At 40.0% G+C, this 16,623-nt stretch overlaps 1 protein-coding gene across 1 annotated transcript in view; it reads left to right on the top strand.

Moving 5' to 3' along the window:
- LOC121947582 (cryptochrome-1-like) overlaps positions 1–15,435 on the top strand; it is a 34,508-nt gene extending 19,073 nt beyond the window's left edge. The window contains exons 6-15 of the mRNA XM_042492690.1: positions 1,343–1,431; positions 2,166–2,306; positions 3,685–3,996; positions 4,703–4,854; positions 9,164–9,366; positions 10,665–10,772; positions 10,860–11,111; positions 11,917–11,997; positions 12,375–12,499; positions 14,668–15,435. Coding sequence (XP_042348624.1) covers positions 1,343–1,431; positions 2,166–2,306; positions 3,685–3,996; positions 4,703–4,854; positions 9,164–9,366; positions 10,665–10,772; positions 10,860–11,111; positions 11,917–11,997; positions 12,375–12,499; positions 14,668–14,676 — 1,472 coding nt within the window. The 3' untranslated portion in view covers positions 14,677–15,435. The remainder of the gene's footprint in view (positions 1–1,342; positions 1,432–2,165; positions 2,307–3,684; positions 3,997–4,702; positions 4,855–9,163; positions 9,367–10,664; positions 10,773–10,859; positions 11,112–11,916; positions 11,998–12,374; positions 12,500–14,667) is intronic.
- Positions 15,436–16,623: the final 1,188 nt, after the last annotated feature.

Here is a 16,623-nt window from a genome sequence, read left to right as displayed (position 1 = left end):
TGTCATAAAATACATAAACACGGTGGCAAAAGTCAATGTTCGGTCAAAAAAAATGGATTAATTCACGTATTAAATATCAGTTTTTGATCACATGTAAAGTGTAATATAGTATAAATGTCACCTGCTGTCCATGTAGAGTGACCTAGATTAAAAATATATAAAAATATCATATAGAAGATAAAGAAGAGATCAGATAAAATCTAAAAATATAAACAGCTATCAACAAGTGATACTGTCAAGAAAAGTCACTTAACCCTTTGAAACCTGGGAAGATCCGCCTGTTGCTTGAAGAACATAAGAAGGTAATGAGTAACTTTTGAAGAAATTACTTAAAATATTGGCAAGAAATTAAAGTTACAAGAAATTAATCAAGTTTGCATAAAAAAAGAGTGAAAAACATGAACAACTAAGGAAATAACCTGAAAAAAGTGCTGAAAATTAGAAGAAAAATAATATTGATTTTTTTTTCCCTATAACATCAATTCAGATACATAAATATACATAAATAATTATAAATGTTGTTTCCTGTTTTTTTTTTCTTTTTTGTTTATTTTCTTTTTCTTGTGCTTAACTATTGCGGGTCATTTTTCTTGTCGCCTTTTCCTAATTTCTTGAAATTTGCGAGACATTTCTTGCAAAGTTGCTCATTACCTTTTTTTTCTGTTTTCAAAGTAAACCAGTTTGCTTGGGCTTCAAAGGTTTAAATGCACGGTAAAAGCACCTGAATGCAACACAAGAAAACTGATGTTGATCCAGGTTTCAAAGGGTTAATCTGTAACATCATTTGTGCAGTGCAGTTTCTTAAAAGAAAAAAATGGAAATCAGAAGATGCTAAAAACAAGCAGCAAAGTGAAATCAGCTGAAGGTAAAAACCCACTCAGGAGAGTGTGTGAGTGTGTGTGTGTGTGTGTGTGTGTGTGTGTGTGTGTGTGTGTGTGTGTGTGTGTGTGTATTTATATTTGGAGCAGCGAGGCGCCAGCGGTGATCAGGCCGAGTGAGAAACCTGGCGTTGTTCAGCTTTTGTGCTGCAGCAGCGTGAAAAAGGTCGCGGTGGTTTCCACTGCTGCTCTAACAAAAGACTGAGGGGGAGACGCGTCCGCTGTGGGTGCTCAGATGAATGCTGTTATGTAACAGCTACCCGAGTGGATGTATTACTTAGAATATTTGTATTCATAAATTGAAAATAAGCCGCAAAGAAACCGAGTTCATTCATCACAGAAACTGCATGAAACTCGTGTTGTATAAGACTTTATTTTTAGTGAATGTGACATAACTGAAGGATCGTGGACTCAGCCGCAGCTCGAGCTGTAAAGCAGAAAGGTGATCAGGTGAATGTGTGCAGGTTTTGACACCGAGGGCCTGCCGACAGCCGTGTGGCCGGGAGGAGAGACCGAGGCGCTGACCAGGATAGAGCGCCATCTGGAGAGGAAGGTCAGTACTGCGCCGGCTGCTTTCAGCTCCCTGCACGAAGTTCATCAGATCACATATTTAATCGATTGATTGAAATCTTTACTTCAAACATGTTTTTGTTTACCCCAAAACCAACATACAAACAAAAAAAGAAAAATACATAACCAAGTCCATTAACTAATAAATCTACATACGCTTCCTTACTTTAAAACGTAACTAATAAATACAAAATAAATAGAAATTAGATATATATGCACACACATATATACATACATATACATACAAATATGTCATTGTAACCAAATATATAAAAATGTATTATATATTCCATAACATGTATATTGAGTTTATTTGTCTACTATAAAAATGTGTGTGTGTATATATATATATATATATATATATATATATATATACACACACACACACATACATATGTACATAGACGTGAATATACAGAAATACACTCACACATACACAGGTATATATATACACATACAAATTACACATATACGTACATATACCTGTGTTCCTATCTGCTATAAATAAAAGTAAATAAATAATAATATGACATACAAGATATGATGATAGAAATATGATTTATGACAGAAACACAAAAATCATTGCAAGCATTAATGTATTATGTGTTGTACTTTTACTTGTATGGTGACTTTCTTTATAATTGCGTTGTGCATGTACCACCTCTGCGTCCCTGCCTGTCCTCCTCCGTGTCTCTGTCCGTCTCTGTCCGTCTCCAGGCCTGGGTGGCTAACTTCGAGCGTCCCAGGATGAACGCCAACTCGCTGCTGGCCAGCCCAACCGGCCTGAGCCCGTACCTGCGCTTCGGCTGCCTCTCCTGTCGCCTTTTCTACTTTAAGCTCACGGACCTCTACCGCAAGGTCAGCTCACTGTTTAACCTTTAGGGACTGTTTGGTGCATTTTAAAGCGCTTTTCATTCTTTGTTTTCCGATAAATTTGGCTGTGTTTATGCATTTGTCCTAAATGTAGTCCAGATTGTGTATTTGAGTGTAATCAGTAAATTTGCAGCTCAGCTCCTACAGTAAGTCTAAAATACACTGTGGAAACTAAATAGTTACATTCAGACTGTTCAGGTCCAAAAATGCTCCATTGAAACCCATTCAAACTGACATTTTTGATCCCACAGCCATCAGAGCAGAAAAACAGGACTTGTATTATTTCTGGGTGTCATTCTGGGCTTTTGACTCTGAATTTGTCATTTTGACTATTTTCCACCTGATGAGGTCATTTTGACCACATTTGGCATATGGAAGAAATACATGCTGTTTCCACCAGGTGACCTGTCACAGTCAATGTAGCTGCTGATCACTGACAGATCCCAGACTGTCAGCAGCTACACTCACACACTGACATATCCCAGACTGTCAGCAGCTACACTCACACACTGACATATCCCAGACTGTCAGCAGCAAAAAAAAAAATCTGCTTTGCATTTAGTATATTGAAAATAATAATAATTATTGTTAAACAAAAAACATAGTGGCATCATGACAAACACATGCTTAAAGGGTTAAAATTCTTAAAATTAATATGTATATGATAGTTATGATTAGGACTGATGTTGGATAAAAAACAAAGTCAATAAAAGTAGATAATATTATTAATGTATAATATTTTTTTTGTAGTCTTTTGTAGTACGCGCATTTTGTGTGCAGAGCGGTATGAGTGTGAGTATTTGACTTTTAAGGGAAAAAAGTTTAAAAATCAATATTGCTGCTAATCACTGAAATATCCTAGACTGTAATAGTAAAAAAAAAAATACTTATCATTAAATATAACGAAAATATTTTTTTTTCAATCAAAAACATAGAGTATTATTAGAGAAAATTGTTTTTAAAATCAAGAGAAGACAAAGAGAAAGGAGAACAATGTCCAAAAAAATATTTATCACTATAATTAGATATATTATATATTTAAAATTATGTTACAGGAAAAAAATATATAATAAAATATATAGAATTATACTTTTTTCTGCACATTTTAGGTCATTTTCCTGTTTGTTTTTTTGTTTTTTTTTTGCTTGTTGAAGAAAATTTTTAAACTTTTTTTTTTTTTTTTTGCTTATTTTTGGGCCGCGTCCTTGTAATTCGCTAAACGCTTTCTCCCCGTGTTTCAGAAAGAAATCAAACCAGTTTGCTCTTCGCTGTGGTATCAAAGGGCTAACTCATGACCAAATTTCAGATTTTTGAACTTTAATCTAAAAAAACATTAATCTGTGTTTGTGGTTGTTGTCTCCAGGTGAAAAAGAACAGCTCTCCTCCGCTCTCCCTGTACGGCCAGTTACTGTGGCGGGAGTTCTTCTACACCACGGCGACCAACAACCCGCGCTTCGACAAGATGGAGGGGAACCCCATCTGCGTCCGCATCCCCTGGGACAAAAACCCCGAAGCGCTCGCCAAGTGGGCGGAGGCGAAGACGGGTTTCCCGTGGATCGACGCCATCATGACTCAGCTGAGGCAGGAGGGCTGGATCCATCACCTGGCCAGGCACGCGGTGGCGTGCTTCCTGACGCGGGGCGACCTGTGGATCAGCTGGGAGGAGGGGATGAAGGTGAGGAGTGTGACTCTGCGGGGGGGAAACGACAGAGGACACGAAAATAGACGTCAGAGTGATGTCGTCCACTTTTGGCTGATTCATTTTAATGAAACTTCCTGTTTCTAAACCAGCAGCAGCAGCCTCTTCAGTTCTGTTAGTTTCGGAAATGCCAATGAGTATCGTGATAAGAAGCTGCGAAGCACCAAAAAAAATAACCTGGAAATTCTCTGGGGAGGAGATTATTGGATATTATCAGAAAAACTAGAGAAAAATGTCTAGAAAACTGTATTTATAACTTTTGAAATTATGTAACTCAGATTATTTTACAGGAAATATCTTTGTATATTCAATTATTTTTAAATTTCAGCTTTTTCTTGGGGTTTTTTTTGTGTTTATTTTATTTCTATTTTTGTTAAGTTTCCGCCATTTTTAAAAGAAATAAAGCCACTTTGCTCAGGTTTCAAGGGTTAAATCTGAGTCCAGGATAACACCGAGGTCTCTTGCTTGACTCTGGGTTACAGGAGAGAGCGATTCGAGGTGAGAGCTGACCCTCTGTCTTTCTTTTCGTGGCCTAAAGACGATGATTTCGGTGAAAATTTTGATGCGTCCAGTCACTGATTACTCTGCTCCACGGGGTGAAGGAGGCAGTCTAAATAAGAAATGGCATCATGCATTAAAATGTGAAACTAACACGTTGAGACTGTGTCGTCTTGTGCCGCAGGTCTTCGAGGAGTTGCTTCTGGACGCAGACTGGAGCGTGAACGCGGGCAGCTGGATGTGGCTGTCCTGCAGTTCATTTTTCCAGCAGTTTTTCCACTGCTACTGCCCCGTGGGCTTCGGCCGGCGCACCGACCCCAACGGGGACTTCATTAGGTGGGTACCTTTCCTGGCATCGCCCCTTGGTGCCAACCGCTGACCCTCCCACCTGGATGGCGCCCTTCGTCCCTCCGTCTCTCTGGACTACACGCAGACAGGGAAACACGCAGACACTGAGAGAGCAGGAGGGAACAGAGACGTGTTTTTAAGGACCTGACAAACATCTGAAGGTGCAAAAACAGCATGAATACCAGCTCAGTGTCAAAGGAGAGAAAAGATATTAATATATGTAACAGCAGATGCATCGTTTGGGTTAATTTAACAGTTGAGGGCGTGTTCAAAACCTGTTTATTTTTAATTTTAGGGCAGGGTTTGTATGTCGGTAATTTGCAACTTAATCAAGTATTTAAGTTAATTTAATTAGTTAGTTAGTTAGTTAGTTAATTTTTGTCAGTATTTATAATTTGAAATATAACAAACTGCAATGCTAAACTAAAAAAGGAACCCAGAGTTCAGTCAGCTATTAAAGTGACCACACGTAGACTAACAGAAAAAACGAACACAGCACACACACCGGCGCAGGTTTAACCCTTTGAAACCTGAGCAAACTGAACAGATTTCTTGCTAAAATTGGGAGAACTGTAAGCAACTTGGTAAGACATGGCCAAAAAAATAGCAAGAATTTTGCAAAAGAAAAGAAAAGAATAAGTGCAAAAAAATCCAAGGAATGACCCAAAAAGTGCTAAAATTTGGAAAAAATAAACGTAATTTTTCTGTAACAAAATTTTAAATATATGTTATTACAATAATTGTGATTGTAAATTTCTGGAAATTTTTTATTTTTATTTTTATTTCCTTTGTGAAAAAAACAATTAATTAATGTCTTGTAATTTTTGGACAAGTCTTGCCAAGTTGCTCATTGCCTTTTCCCGTGTGTTTTTAGAAAGAAATCAAATCAATTTGCTCAAGGTTTTAAACGGTTAAACAGCTTGTTTGAGGTCGTCTGAGCGCAGCACCAGGAAAGTGATGCAGGTCTCAAAGGGATATTTCACCAGAGGAAAGCAGAGAGAGATGGAGGGATGAAGGGGGACCTCCAGATCTCTGGGTAAGTGACTGAACCAGAAGAAACATCCTTCCCTTCTCTCCTTTTTTTAAATTTTTTTTGTTTGCCCGTCGGCCCTTTTTTCTTTTCTGTTAAAACTTCAGCACTTTAGTTTTTGGAATCAGGCATGTCTTTTTGTAATAATTTCAGTGTCACAGTGTACTTGTGCGTGCCTTTTTAATTGTTTGTGAATGTCCCTTTGGTCATTGTGTACACGTGCGTATCTTTAGGTAATATTTATATCTAAGTGTTGCCAGCAGGTTGTTTTACTTCAAAGGCGTAGATTTATTCTGTCTCTCTGGATGTGGCTCTGTGTTTGTGTTTTGGCTCATCTGTTTTTTGGGGGATTGGGGGAAAAGTTCAGCTATCCCTCTCCCCTTCGTAGATTGTAGCTGATTGCTTTTAAGGTGATTGGCCGTTCTCACGCCCCTCCCCGGCTTGGCTGCCTCGGATGGAAGTCGGGAGCCGAGTTTAGAAATCGTGGTCGTTTTGATTTTTACTTACCTGTGCAACCCTGAGGGACGGGACTTTACTCGCGCCCCAGCATCACCCTCTGGGAAGGTTTGTAACTCGGTAGCGGCTCATTTCGTCAAAAGGGATTTTGACCACTTGGTGGGGAAAAAACGCCTTGTCTGTATTCGTTAGGTAGAGGACCGTGAAGCATTCCCCAGAGGGTAGTGAGGAGAGGCGCTGCACCGACCCGTTACCTGCGTCGTGCCACGCAGGCGAGCCGGTCTGTTGTCCAGGCGCCGGGCAAAGCCTCTCATCCGATCCTTTGTGAAATGTTCAGTGGTGCTCTGCTTGTGTGAATGCAGCCCTGCCGTGTAGGCGGACCTGGAGCAGTGGCTGTGTGTTTCTCAGACACTTTGAAACACACACACATGCACGTGAGATACACACACTTTATTTTATTAGAGTTTATGTCCAGCACACACATGCATAACCCCAAAATACGTTCAGACGCTGCACAAAAAAACAACAGCATAATGCAAAGTCATGCAAAATAATAGACAACTGGTGGAGCTAAAAGTTGCACCTGAACACACCGTAGAGACGTCAGCCACCCGAAAACTAGCACGTGTGTTCTGCGCCTGTGTGAGAAGAACAAACTCTCCGTACCAGCAGGTGGCGATAGTCTGTAAATCGTTCACAGAAAAGGGAAACGGGGAGACCAATCGTCGGCATAATAATAATAATAATAATAATAATAATAATAATAATACGTTTTGTTTCTTGGACATTTTTGCGACTTGAAAAAAATGTTACCTCAGAAAATTTTTGTGAAACTAATTTTTAGATTATTTTAATGTCACTCTGTTCTGTAATTTGTGTGACATCTCTTGTTTCTTAGCTTTTTTTTCTCCAAAGAAATCAAACCAATTTGCTCTGGTTTCAAAGGTTTAGGTGCACGTGAAAGTTTCAAACGGGTAAGAGCAAAAAACTAGATTTGTGTTTTGTCATTTTCATGATGCACATGCGTACATGAAGAAAAGCAATATTACATCACCCCTTAAAAACAAAAAACAGTGACCGAGAAAACAAGCTATAAAAGTTATTTCCCAAAAAAGACTTAAAATGCACCTGTTATTATGTTAGTATAGATATCAGGTGCATAAGATATACTTAAGGACAATAAAGCTGAATAGTTTTGCACTGTACCTGAATGTATTACCAACTGTAGTTTATATTCACACACACACACACGCACACACACACCCTGCTGTCCACTTAAGGCCCGCTTGCTACTGGCAGGTCGCGGATCTTCCTGGCAATAGGGTTGTGGTCCCTTTTGGTGAAATGAGGGGGCTCTCTAGTGGGCCGGCCCAGAGTGTGGTGCTGTGGTTGTGGGAACGGACAGTCAGCAGGGGGGCTTCGAGCCCACTGACCACTTAAAAGACAGCCACCACAGTCTGAGGGACAGGGGGAGCAGGCTTGAGCTATTTTCTCAGTCCACCACTGTCTGATCATGGGGGAGGGCGGGGGGGGCAGAGCTGTGAGGTATAATGGAAGTCTTCTGTCATCAACTAGAAGCCGAGTAGTATTTTTAATAGTATTTTTTGTAGATTTTTCTGTCGTTTTTAACTTCAGCTGAGAACACGTGGATGTTGACGTGCAGCTTTAAGAATTAAATCTGTAAATATATTTAGTTGGGGTTTTTTTTGTTTTTTTTGTCAAAGATGTCCTCAAGGGGAGTAGTTTTAAAAATAAATAGTGTAAGAAATAGATCTCTCGATGGCAGAACTTTTCCTCTATACACCCGCTCTGGTGGGGAGGGGTGGGGGGGTGGGGGGAGGTTTTTTTGGGGTGGGCGGGGGTCAATACACTCTGCTTTCTAACAGCGTGTTACAGTAGACGTCTCCTAGCATCATCACCAATCGGCAGTGATCTCTCGCGGCGCGGCGGTCTCCTTTGGCTCCGTCCACAGTGTGTGTGTGTGTGTGTGTGTGCGTGTGTGTGTCGGTCCTCAAGGCCACACCGCACCGCCCCTTTCTCGCCCCTCTCAGCGCTGCACTGAGCCGATTCCCACACTGCCACAGCTCCACTCGCCCCCCTCTCCTCTGTCCTGTCTGTGTCCCCTCCTCGGAGTCGGTAAGGTTGGACCACGGTAGGTAGGTGGCCTCTCTTTGACACACGACTGCCCAAGGAGGAAAAAAAACAACAAAACAGCAGTTTGGACTTAGACATGTTGACCTCTCTGTCTTGAGTTTTATTGTCTCCTGGAGGGTCACACTTCCTGTCTGCGGCGTTGCCGCTTTCTCACAGTAAATGTTGTCCGGGACCACAGCCCCTCGTTGCTCCTTGTTGTGAACCACGCTGTGCACTGCGATGCTAACTCACTTCAGTGCCAGAAACTCAAAAAAAAAAAATCCATACAAGAGTCTCAGGCTTGCAGAGTGTCTTTGTACTCTGTATACTCTCATGTACTGTACATACTGTGTAGTGTTGTGGTTGTTTGTAGCTTTCATTTTGTAGTAATACTTGTAAGCATGAAGTGCTGAAGACCAGCATGCTCTTATCAGTTACAGTACATGCACAGGCTGCAAAATGTATCATAAAAGGAAGACTTTTTTATACATACATGCATGATGATTGATGAGACCACCAAAAAAGCTTTGATAATATTTTTTTATACAACAGAAAAAACATTTTTTCTGGTGAAACTGCTGTAAAGTATCAGATAAGCGTTCCCGCATCGCTGCTGCCCCTGATTCACTCATCAGGTTGACACAAGCCTGCAAATCTAATGTCTCCCTCTGCTCCCAGACGTTACTTACCTGTCCTCCGAGGTTTCCCCGCTAAGTTCATCTATGACCCGTGGAACGCCCCGGAGTCGGTGCAGGCGGCCGCCAAGTGTATCATCGGCGTCCATTACCCGAAGCCCATGGTGCACCACGCAGAGGCGAGCCGGCTCAACATCGAGAGGATGAAGCAGATCTACCAGCAGCTCAGCCGGTACCGGGGACTGGGTAAGAGACCGCCGAGTTAAGGCCGCTGAGACACGACTGCTGCAGCGCGACAGCTGCTGCACGACAGCTGCAGCACGACAGCTGCAGCGTGACACCTGCACAACACACTCTCTACACACTGAAGACTAAATTGATAGAGCACCAACATCTGGAAAAAACAAGTTCTTACTACCAGTGTGGGGAAAAGATAAAATATGTATAATATTTAGCAGGGAAAAGTAGCGGTGGGATTCACCGAAGGCCCCACGATACAATATTAACCCTTTGAAACCTTGAGAGACATCACTTTTCACGAGTATTCAAAGTGTTTAAACCTGAGCAAGTTGGTACAATTGTTTATTTTAATATGGGGAAAAAAGGCAATGAGCAACTTGGTAAGAAATATTCCACAAAATGCGAGAAATGTATAGATTTAGAAAGAAAAAAAATTAAATCTGAGAAAAAAGGGAAAGGGTAAAACAATGTTAATAATTATCATAATTATTAAACAATGTTTGCAATTACCATCACTCTTTACACACTGAAAGCTAAATTGTTAGAGCACTGAAAAATGGCAAGAAATGTTCTAACTACCAGTGTGGGGAAAAGATAAAAAATATTATAGTATTTTTTTCAAAAACATGGGGGGAGGCATTGAGCAACTTGGTGAGAAATATTCCACAAAGTGCTAGAAATTTGTAGATTTAGAAAAGATTTTTTAAAAAGCTAGGGGAAAAAAGGGATAAAACGATGTTTATAATTATCATAATTACACATTTGAAATTATGTTATGTAATTATAATATTTTTGTAAGCGTTTTTCATATAGATTATTTTTAATTTTATTTATTTATTTTGACTATTTTTCTGGTATTGGTCTTACTTTTTTACCTTTTTTTTTTAACAATTTTTTGGTAATTTTCCTTTGTTGCTCATTGCCTTCTTTCCATTCTTTGAGAGAAACCATGCCAGTTTGCTCAGGTTTCAAAGGGTTAAGTCAGAATACAATATTATTGCAATAACATATTGCAATACATTGCAGTTTACTACCTTTTTAAACTTTTAATCATGTCATGCTTTGTCAACATCTGGTTTTATTTAATAAGGTAGAATTTTCAGGCTTTTAATTTATTACTTATTTGATTGTAAAAGTTGGTGGAATAACCCACTGATTTTGTTATTAAAGTAAGTTACCAAATGTAAAATTTGTATTTAGAATTCTGGAAATACATATTGATACTTGCAGTCTTGTGTATCGATAGAATAAATACATTTTCTCTCTTCTCTGTAGAAAAACAAATGTGTGTTTATGTGTTTCAGGCCTGCTGGCGTCCGTGCCGTCCACCAACGGGAACGGGAACGGAGGAATGATGGCTTACTCTCCCGGAGAGCAGCAGCCAGGGACCAACAACAACAGCAACGCTCATTGTAAGTCCATTTTAACAGAAATATATATAGAAAACTGTAAATCTATGCACGGCAGTCACGTTTTCATCTGTGTACTTCCTGCTTCAGTGCCTGGGGTGTCGGGGAGCTCCGTTGCATCGGGTAACGGCAGCGGCAGCATCCTACTTAACTTTGACAATGAAGAACAACAACAACAGCGACTGCAGCCGCACCCTCAGCCGCCGCAGCCTCAGCCGCAGCCTCAGCCACAGCAGCAGCAGCAGCAGCCGCAGCAGCCGCAGCAGCAGCAGCCGCAGCAGCAGCAGCAGCAGCAGCAGCAGCAGCAGCAGCAGCCGCAGCAGCCGCAGCAGCAGCAGCATGGTGGGACATCACCTGACTTTAATGTTTTCTGTCAGCACTGCCAACATTTCACATTCAGTCTGTCTTTTGTGCATAACACCAACATTTAAAAAAGAAATATCAGAACGGAGCGTGCAGCCTGACATTGTTTCCATCCACCAGTTCTGTGCACATTTTCAATATGAGCATCATCAAACTGGGAAACTGCAAATGCCACAAATTTTAAAAAAAAATGTAAGTACTGGAATACCTTGACAAATCAGACATTTTTAACTTGGGCCTTGAAAAAGCACTTGAATATGATCAAGGAGAGCAGAAAGATACATTATTTTATGAACATTTTTTCAAACCAAAGCGTCAACAAAGGCTGCTCTTGCAGCTTTCCTTTAATGATGTATAAGCGGGATGAGCTCACAGCGGCTAAAGGTTATTAAACTCCAGTAAATAGTCGGCACCAAGATTTTTCACCAGCCTGCAAAACACACACACTCCAGAGCAGGTAATAAGCAGCTGTGAGTGTCAATGACAATTCTCAAAAATTCAAAAAACAAGTGCTTAAAAAAGTACTGTAATTCCTTGAATTGAAGTTTCCGCTCTCTGTACGAAGCAGATTCAGTGAATAAACGATGACGTGTCAAAATCACGTAAGTTAAATGTCACTCAAGCTTCTGCACCAGAAAAATGTCAGAAGATGAAAAAGTGAAACAATCAGGAGACTGCAGCGTTTGTTACTTAATACAAGAAACACAGGAGGTTATTTTTTACGTCATATTATCTGATGCTTCACATGTGAGCCCTTTCAGAGTGTTTGTTCTCTCTGTCGCAGGATACCACTCAGTGCCAGACGCCAGCCAGACCATCACCAGCAGCCGACTCTACCACGAGTTCGCTGTGCCTCAACATCCAGGTAACAAACAGGAAGGACCCGTCTCCAGGCGGGTTTCCATTAACCCTCAAAACTGCGCGATTTGAATTTGCAAACATGGATTTATTATTTACAACTGATACATGTTTGTCTAAGTTTCCCTTCACCGAGACTTTGTTTTGAGGGATACGGTTTGTGAATGTTGTTCTGATTATTTCAAATGATCAAAAAGATAATAAACATAATTTGATAAAAAAAACTAATGCGGCACAGTCCCACAAATCACAGAAGTGAAACAGCATGAATGAATGTCTGTTTTTCTGGTAACTGTTGTGTGTAAATGCTGCCACAAGAGGGCGACTGTCGTCTCACCTCACATCCGAGCTGTTTCTGATGACGACTGACTCTCTCCTCCTCAGGACTCCTCCTGCACACCAGAGGAGGCATCACAGGAAAGAGGGAGCGCGAGTCGGAACGAGACGGGTCGGGGGAGAAAGACCCGGCGTCCTGTTCCCTCCACAAGATGCAGAGGCAGAGCGCAGAGGTCAGACTCTTTATACTTTTTAAAAAATATATTATTAAGTGGTTTAAAAAACAAGACACGGGACAACAGACGGGGTCGTCACTGGTTGAATGAAATGCTTGATATTATTTTTTTTTTAAATAGCATGGATACATTACGGTATTACGGACTGTGCATCAGGCCCCGATTGTCCTCTCACATCCTTAAAAGTCCTTGAAGTTTATGACCCTGATTTAAGACAAAGTCAATTCTGCATCATAAAACACGGTTCTCTAAACAAGATAAACATATAAAATACATAAAATAAAGTTTCCACTTGTAATTATGACTTTGTAGGGCAGTTCATGTGCTCGTATCTCGTAAATTTGGTAAATACGATATTTCCGAGGAGCAAGTGAAGGCAACATGAGTCCTGTAACAGAAAATGAAGGGGTTTTTTGGGTTGTTTTTTTAAGTTTAAAATTAGCAAGCACATCACCGTGTCATGTTGACCCGACACTCTTAATGACAGGGTGCACCTTCCCCAACTGGTTACATTGCAGCCGGTTTTACTGCTGCAGGCTGCAGCGCTCTCGCTCAATCCTCAAGCAATTTCAAAAGTTTAAGAGGAGTAAAACACTCAATAAAAACAAGTTTGTACGACAATTTTGTATCCACAAGAGGTCCTTGCAGTCACAAATGTGCAAACAAAATGTTGATGATAGGTCCGGTAGTTTGCGTATGAGCTGCAGACAGACAGATGGTGGCGATCATTACATAAACTGAAATAAAGGATTTTATTCACCCGCTCCCGTGCAGCTCACAGCCTCAGACAGATTATCGGTACGCAGATGGAATTTGGGGATCAAATGGAAGAAGCTGTTTTCCGGAGAGCTGACGCAGGCGAGGAGGACGGTGGCGAATATAACGACACAAATAACACGTGTCAACCCACAGTGTCATCGCTCCGCTGCTGCGTGTGTGCGTGTGCATACAAAGAAAAGGCGTGGGTGTTTTGGAGCTGCTGGTGTGTGTTGTTGCCCTTTATACTTAATAATGAATTATAAATGAGGTCCTTGAGGTGATCACATTTCAGCTGGCCCCAAAAGAGCAGCGAAAGTTCGCATGACGACAAATACCTTTCAGCGAGGCATTCAGACAACAAAAGGAGACCTTTAAGGTGTCATATAGTCGACGTGTTACGCCTCTCTGCGCCTCTCTGCGCCCACTACAAAGTAAAAATTTTTCATTGTTGCACAGCAGATACAGTCATCCATGTAAATGTCAGGCTGTTATGAAGTCGCCCCTCAATAAAAAATACAAAACAGGACCTGAGTTACGCAAAACAATGGCTGGAGTAAGCAGTGGAAACTGAAACATCCTCTCAGCTGCTCTGCAAAGTCAAACACCTGCAGAATTTAACCCTGACGGACTGTTTGGTGCATTTTACTCACTGTCCCTTCTTCAGTTTTTCATAATTTCGGCTGTGTTCATGCATATGGCATAACTTTTGCATGATTGCGTATTTGAGTGTTTTGAGAAATTTTGCAGCTCAGCTCCTACAATAAGTCTAAAATACACTGTGGAAACTAAAATAGTTACATTCAGACTGTTCAGGTCCAAAAATGCTCCATTGAAACCCATTCAAACTGACATGTTTGACCCCACAGCCAACAGAACAAAAAAACAGGACTTTTATTATTTCTGGGTGTCATTCTGGGCTTTTGACTCTGAATTTGTCATTTTGACTATTTTCCACCTGATGAGGTCATTTTGACCATATTTGGCATATGGAGGAAATACATGCTATTTCCACTAGGTGACCTGTCACAGTCAATGTAGCTGCTGATCGCTGACATATCCCAGACTGTCAGCAGCTACAAAAGGAAAAGAAAATCTACCGTGCGTATCATATTTTGAAAATAATTTCTGTTTTTTTTTATAACAAAAACCTGGCATTTAAAGTTTTAAAATTCTGAAAATGAATGAATATTTGATATTCATGATTCGGGCTGATGCTTGTTTAAAAAAGATACCTAAATGAAAGTAGAAAATCATATTGATATATAATATTTTTTATAGCTTGATTTTGAAATGCACGTTTTTGTGTGCAGAGCAGTAAGAGTGTGTGTAATATTAAAGCGAGCTCTAAGGGTTAATGAATAAGGTTTTCTCTCTGTGAAACACTCGTGTGTTTACCGTCTTTGCAGACCACCTAGAGGCAGCTGCTGATGACCGTCTGGATCCACATTCGCGTCACCATCCGGCCAGCGGAGAAAGGAAATCCCAACGTCGCCACCTGTCCTCCAAAAACACGCAGATATGACTGCCTCCTCTTCACACACAGCGCATCTAACGCCGCTCTCTGTCTTTACGGTCAGAAACTCCCCAGGGCGCAAACGCAGAGGTGAAAATGTGATTTCTGACACGATTTTTTAGAAGAGGCTTCACATGTTAGAGTCCACCGCCCTCTGACTTCGTGCAGGTCGGTACGAACGGTGCGACCACCTCAGAGGAACGAGCAAAGACACAAAAACGCCTCACAAACAACAAATAATTTGTATATAAAATAAATAAATAAGAAAAAAAATAACATTATTGTCTTAAAACCGCTGCCACCAGCCAGTGTGAACTGTATGAACTCTGAAGCAGCTATAACTGTAAGTTACGGAATATTTGATTTTTTTTAAAGCTGCAGATCCATCCGTCACTTTGTCTGCGAACACCAAGCTGATTTTTTCAGAGATTTTTGTACTTTTACTACAGCTTTGTAGTACGTACATCCTAAAGTAGGGCTGGGCGATATGGAGAAAATCATATATTACAATATTTTTGACCACATACTTCAGATATTGTATTGGTGCTTTCACAAAATATTTATACAATAAGATTTTTGTAAATAATCATCAGTTATGTGAATATAATGACAAAATGGGCCCAAAACTTACAGTAATTTACTGCAATTCGGCTTTTAAAATGAAAAAAAAAAAATCAAAATTGTACGCTATTTAAAAGCTAAGACGACATATAATCCAATATCCCGATATTGATCTAATAATCCCTGTACTAACACATCCAAAAGAGCTCAAGAGGAACGCACCGGCACCACACAGGCAGTGTCACTCCAGGAATATTTTTTGGACAGGACTGTAATATTTACATAGGAAAAGTGTTGTTTATACTCATATTTGATGTTTATGTTTCCCATACCTTTAGATGCAGCAGTTCCCCAAATGAAGGATTTAATCATTTAAACTCTTTTTTTTGTTAACTCTGATATCACTTAAAATGACGTAAGACACATTTGTAGTCAGAATAACAGTCTAGACGGTCGTTTTATAGACTTTGTTGAGAATATTAGTGATTTAAAAAGTGTCTATTTGCACCCAGGAAAAAAAAAGTCACACTGCTGTTATTCGGCAATGAGCACGCGTCTCTTCGAAGCGTTATTACGAATGCTGCTGCGCGCTGTGATTGGCTAGTGCTCGTCATGTTGCTGCATCGAGGTTGGAAACAGATTAAGGTGGTAACTTTATGAGAAAAAAATTTAAAATGTGCCAGAAAGTAAAAAGGCGTTGATAGTGTGGCCCAGGGACAGTCTTCTAATATCCACTGACAATAAACCGATTCACACGAGGAATTTGTTTTAATAATTTGAATGTAGATAAGTAAATAAGATCCCAGAATGCATTAAAAAAAAGCATTAAAATAGTCTTTTTTTGGAGAAAATGAGTGACAGCAACATCAAAAATGTTGAAAAAAGGCAATTAATTTACCGACAAATATTATTAATGTTTGTTTATTAACCCTCAGGGGGTTAATAAACTTAATAATAATCTTTAATATTAAACACACTGTTCAAAATTAAGCTTGAAAATTATTAGACAATAATATTATTTTCTACTTTCATTGATTTATTTTTTTTTAACCAGAATCAGTCTTAATCATAAATATCAACATTGATACCCAGAAATAATACAAGTCAGTGGGTTTCAGTGGAGCATTTTTTGAGCTGGAAATTTAAAGATTAAACAAAAATACACAATCTTGCCAAAATGTATGCCATATGCATGAACACAGCTGAAATTTTTTTTTTTTTTAAAAAAGAGGAATAAAAAGTGAGTAAAATGCTCCAAACAGCCCCTAAGGGTCGATTTCCTGATAAA

This window comes from Plectropomus leopardus, chromosome 8, assembly GCF_008729295.1.
Source record: "Plectropomus leopardus isolate mb chromosome 8, YSFRI_Pleo_2.0, whole genome shotgun sequence".
Classification (NCBI taxonomy): domain Eukaryota; kingdom Metazoa; phylum Chordata; class Actinopteri; order Perciformes; family Serranidae; genus Plectropomus; species Plectropomus leopardus.
This window is presented reverse-complemented; position numbering and strand designations above follow the sequence as displayed.